The 5,758-nt window shown below is 47.5% G+C and overlaps 1 protein-coding gene across 1 annotated transcript in view; it reads right to left on the bottom strand.

The window, feature by feature from the left end:
• LOC147017410 (RNA-binding protein 24-like) overlaps positions 1–1,913 on the bottom strand; it is a 15,667-nt gene extending 13,754 nt beyond the window's left edge. The window contains exon 1 of the mRNA XM_085847041.1: positions 1,811–1,913. Coding sequence (XP_085703167.1) covers positions 1,811–1,870 — 60 coding nt within the window. The 5' untranslated portion in view covers positions 1,871–1,913. The remainder of the gene's footprint in view (positions 1–1,810) is intronic.
• Between the last annotated feature and the right edge of the window lie 3,845 nt (positions 1,914–5,758).

Raw genomic sequence — 5,758 nt, 5'->3', positions numbered from 1 at the left:
CATATGCACATCATTTTTTGGAGATCAGATTTAAGATGGCCGACTGACAGCCATTTTCCTTGTAAAAACCCCAATGTTGAACACGTCCTCAACCATTTCTCGGACATGTATTTACCGATGTTGTTTAAAGTAGTCATGCAGATAATGAATGATGACTTACATATGCACATCATTTTTTGGAGATCAGATTCAAGATGGCCGACTGACAGCCATTTTCCTTGTAAAAACCCCAATGTTGAACACGTCTTCAACCATTTCTCGGACATGTATTTACCGATGTTGTTTAAAGTTGGCATGCAGATAATGAATGATGACTTACATATGCACATCATTTTTTGGAGATCAGATTTAAGATGGCCGACTGACAGCCATTTTCCTTGTAAAAACCCCAATGTTGAACACGTCCTCAACCATTTCTCGGACATGTATTTACCGATGTTGTTTAAAGTAGTCATGCAGATAATGAATGATGACTTACATATGCACATCATTTTTTGGAGATCAGATTCAAGATGGCCGACTGACAGCCATTTTCCTTGTAAAAACCCCAATGTTGAACACGTCCTCAACCATTTCTCGGACATGTATTTACCGATGTTGTTTAAAGTTGGCATGCAGATAATGAATGATGACTTACATATGCACATCATTTTTTGGAGATCAGATTCAAGATGGCCGACTGGCGGTAATTTTAGTTGTGAAAATCCCATTGTTGAACACGTCCTCAACCATTTCTCGGACATGCATTTACCGATGTTGTTCAAACTTGTGTAAGAGAAATATTTGGCCACAAAGAGTTGTTCACATTTTACTGTTATTTATTTCATTTCTTTTTGTCACAGTCGTTTAATGTCCAGTGATAGATCGTTGTTTTGGCATATTTTATTGCCGCATAGATTGAATTGTCATCATGTGATTTAAAGTGATTTGTGCCAAAGTAAAGTTTAATTTAAAAGCCGCTGAAATGGAAGGTGCGCACTTCTGGCCTGACTTCCGATGAGACAGGTTGTGGCGGGCCGGTCGGTGCATGGACTCATTGGAGTGGAAATACGTTTCCTTTGTATTGATTGATTCGGAGTGTTTAAATTATCTCAAGGAGATTTGTGGTACCAACCTATGTATATGTATTCCTGTATTAAATTACAGTATGGTTGATGTTATTGGCTGGAGCCTGATGTTGGCGCAGTGGTTAGGGCAGCGGCTTGGGATCCAAAAGGTCCTGAGTTCAAGCCCCGTTGGGCCACTGAATTAATACACCAGGGGGTTGACTCAGCCTGTCATCCTTCCGAGGTCGGCGAAATGAGTACCAGTGTACTGGGCCGGTGTATACCCCGATTAAAATAGGCGTACCATATCCCTGTGTCGTAAGAAGCGACCAGGGTTTCGTCAGGAAGGGCATCCGGCGTAAAACATGTGCCAAATCACTATGCGGATCATACGGATGATCCCATGTGGCCACCCCTAACGGGAGCAGCCGAAAGAAGAAGAGAGAAGAGGTTGATGTTATTGGCTAAAAAGCAGAAAGTAACCATTAATGTCTGTGCACATGTTAATATTGTTGTGGTTACCAGATTCGCAAACCACCATTCAGGTCCCTTAGGTGAGGTATCTCGGTAAGTGCATGTGTAGTTAGGCCCAAACCCGTTGTCTAGTGGGAATACATGTCATTTATGCGAGCTGCGACTCTTCAGGATAGCCGTTTTTCTTTTACTATCTTTATTTTGGACCAACCGCCATGACCACAACCACAACATCAACCACCGACCACAACCACCGCTTCACCACAACCGCCACGACCTTCACGTCACACCTTGCAACCGTAGCATCGCCACCGTTCTTGCCCCGCTGTGGGTACCGGTGTTGGACTCATGCAGAACGCGCGTCGAACAGCGTGTACAAAATCACGGATTTTGTGCTTCAAAAACGGATCAAAAACGACACACGCCCACTTTTTGCCGTCCAATCGGTGAGCGAGGGGCGAATTGGCCCCGCCCCCAGGGCGATCGATATATGCAAATTTGTGGATCAAAAAGCCTTCACGCCCACTTTTTCTCGGGCCAATGGGGAGCGAGGTGAAAGGTCAAAGGGAGGGGGTCAAAGGCGAAGTTACGGGGGGGATAAAAGGACGGTGTTCGTCAGTCAGAGAGGAGTCGCAAAAGGAGAACGAGAACGAGAACAAGAAAGAGTCGCAAACGAGAACGAGAAGGAGTCGAGAACGAGAAGGAGTCGGAACGGAGGGGACGAGTGTGGAAGACTGGAGCCCGAAGCCTGCAGTGGCTGGAGAAGCTGAAGAGAGTCGGACGAGGGGGTGCTCGCGTCGGTGCCAGGAGCTGCACGCCCGAGGGAGGCCGGCAGCGCGACCTGGCCGAGGTGGAGACGCACACCAGGGATAATAAAGATCCTCTATACCCCGAGCATCAGCAACCCCCTCCTGTTTCCCCCCGCGCTGAGATAGTGCGACCAAGGGGGCCCCGTTCCCACCCCCTGCCAGGCACTGTCCACGAGGCCCGCGGGTTGCGGGGCCATCGCCGCTCCGCGTCTCATCACCAGACGGGTAGGCCCGACCCGGTCTCGGCCTCAGGCCCGCCTCATTCTTGGGGATATTCTTTCCTTGGTTTTGGGTATGTGTTGTCGGCGCCGTCTGTGAAGTAGAATTGTATAAGTGTTGCCGTGTGCTCGGTAGTCGGTATTAGCTCTGCACTGTGTTTTCACTTTTATATTTGCTTTTTGTGTAAATGGAATTGTGTTTTCTTTTTTTTGTGTGCTTTTGGTGGAATTGTATTTGTGTGCTTCCCGTGTGCCGCGAATAAATGTGCTTTATTGTTGAACTGTTCTCCCGCTTCGCTTCGTCTTTTCCCCCATTGAATCCCCATCTTGCTTCACGTAAAGGGTTGGTAGTGGGCTGAATACGCCCGATAATTAATCGAACCGTCGAGGTCGACGATAACACCGCTCGGTTATTCTGATAGTACGGAACGGGTCGCTTAAGTGGCCCGTGTCCGAAGTCGACCTGCGGCGAGGTGCGATCGCCCGGTCTACCCTCCGCGTGGGTACTTAGGTAGGTCGAATTTGGCGAGCAACCCTATCCCACGCGGGGGCTGATTGGCTCGATCGCGGTGAGACCGAAAGGTCCACCCGTGACTGGTTCCCGGCGTTAGTCCGAGAGGGTCACGACTGGATTGTCCGTCCGGTGGGCGACGTGCCGCGATTCGAGTTACGTGGCCGTTCGCACGCCGGCGGGCGCGAAAACCGCAACAATATAAAATAATCTATTGCCTGCCAAAGAGGTTCATTGACCTCAATCAGGGTGAATAATACTTACCTGATCATTGTTTCTGTTGTATTTACAGCATGTTGCTGCCACTTTTCTTATGTTGTGTTCCTCTCAAACCAAAACGTTCATTAAAACATGTAAAAAGAGACATCGTGTTGGTGTGCAACTTTTAACAGCTACACTTGGCACACAGATAAAGAATGATGCTTACATATGCACGCCATTTTTTTTCGACATCAGATCCAAGATGGCCAACTGATGGCCATTTTGTTACTTACATGGGTCTCCAACCATTTCTCAGACTTACATGGTCCAACTTTATTCAAACCTTGCACAAGTACAGTACAAGATGGCATACACATGCCCCTCACTTTATTTTGCGATCATATCAAAGATGGCTGACTGGTAGACTGGTGGCCATTTTAGTTGTACATAAATATGGGCTCGCTCTTCAACTCCGTACAGCAAAATTACTGAAACAACGAGAGCTATGACATTTTATGTCTTTTTTTACTTGTTCACCATGCTGTGAACCCCTTTACTTCTGCTCCTCACCTCTGGTTGCCACTGGTACCCAAAAACCCGAGATCCAACATATTTACATGTTAGTACCACAAGAAACGCAAAATGATGCCACTGTGGTACTCCTCCTCCGAATGCATTGTTCAAATTAAAGGAACAAACAAAAGAATAATTGTTGCTTGTCCAAGCAAAACACTCAATAAAAGTCACAGCCAAGATAAGAAATGGTCGACAGCAAATTGTGCTCATAAATATCGTGCTGGGAAGTGTACATGGCGCCCAAGGTGAGTGGTATACGATGGTAAGGGTACCGTTGTCGTAGACATCGAACCATCGATAGGGGAAGGGTTGGCTCTGGTGCTGCATCAAGAAAAGCTGGCTTCAAGCGATCTATGTAGACTGTCTCCCGACCACCGTTAATATTGAGTATGACGGTCTTCTTGGAGCATTGTAGAACTTTGATGGTTGCTGCAAGGGTTTCCAGACAGTGTCAAGCAGCATGAATATGTGGGTGCACGAAGAAAACTCCTGGGAAATAAAAACCGGGCATGCCAAAGACGTATGGTCAATGACTCCGCAATCCTTTGCTTCTGATCTTAGATCCTCGGTCTTTAAAATAGACTTGAGTATGCACTGGTGAAGCCATCTAGACAGGAAGCGAAGTGGCATGCAAGCGCTCATGGCTGTAAACACCATTATCCACTTATCGGGGTAGAATCTCTTTGCTGATGAAACTCTTTGCTTTATCTCTTTGCTGATGACTCCACCCTCTGCCATCATTTGTCATCCCCCAGTCCCCCGGGATTTGTCACCCCCTGGTCCAACATATGGAACATGCTTTCAATCCTGACAAATCTCACACTCTCAAGATGTCTCTCCGAAAGGACCATTTGGAACCCCCCATGTACTTTATCAACAATCCTCTGGAAGAAGTCCTTTCATTCAAGATTCTGGATCTCACTATCTGCCATGATCTTTCCTGGGAAAGCCACATTTCCAACCTGGCCTCCCAAGCCAGTTGCGACTCGGCATCCTCCATCTTGCAAAGTCTTTCCTCGGTACACCTGAGTTCCTGACCACATACAAAGCTTTCATCTGCAGCATGATGGAGTATGGCTCTCCTCTCTGGGCTGGTGCTCCTGCCTCTCACCTTTCTCGGCTTCATGTTGTGGAAACCAAGGCACTCTCTCACCGCAGGCAGGTCGGTGGTCTTTCTGTCTTTTACCATCTCCTCTCCGGTCTCGCCCCCGCTGCTTTGTCTGCGATATGTCCCCCCCCCCCATATTTCTGCAGGGCGCTCAAGGTCTGCCAGCAACCCCCTTCTGGTAAAACTACCAAAATCACGAATCACTGCTCACCTTCACTCTTTCATTGCTCCTTTTTTCCACCTTTGGAATAAACTCCCACGCTCTCTTCAATCCCACTTTTCCCTCCAGGTTTTCAAAACAGCTGTTCACCACCACCTTCCATCTTCCCTCATCCAAAACCACGACCTTTTCTACCCCCATTAATCCACCCCAAACCCACCTCCTTCAAATTTCCTGCCTTCCTTCATGAAAATTCCCTATTGTGTAAGGTCCTGAAAGTCCCTGTGGTGTCCATCTTGTATACCCCCATGTCCCCATCCCCATCCCTCTCCCTTCCACAGATCTCCTCATGTCTATGTTCCCCACTGTTTTGTCCTTCCCTCTCCTGCCCCTCTTGTCTCCTGCCCCCCCCCCCTGTTGTGTGTTGTGTGTTAACTCTCATATGAGCCTCGACAATATATACAAAAAAAGGACCACATTTTCATGTGTGCATGGAAAGGGGTGGGGCGATCCAGAGATAGATTGTCTAAAGAACAGCTTTGTCTGTGTGTTCCTGGAGAGTAGAATTCCGCTTGTATCAGGATACAAGAGTAGAATTTGTCTCGAGGATAAGTTGCCTGGGAAAACATGTGAGTCCTTCACCGAGCCTCACCTG

Source organism: Eptatretus burgeri, chromosome 11, assembly GCF_056783735.1.
Source record: "Eptatretus burgeri isolate ZD-2024b chromosome 11, Ebu_testis_v1, whole genome shotgun sequence".
NCBI classification, from domain to species: Eukaryota; Metazoa; Chordata; class Myxini; order Myxiniformes; family Myxinidae; genus Eptatretus; species Eptatretus burgeri.
The sequence above is the reverse complement of the archived record's forward strand: the minus strand, read 5'-3'. Positions and strand labels throughout refer to the sequence as shown.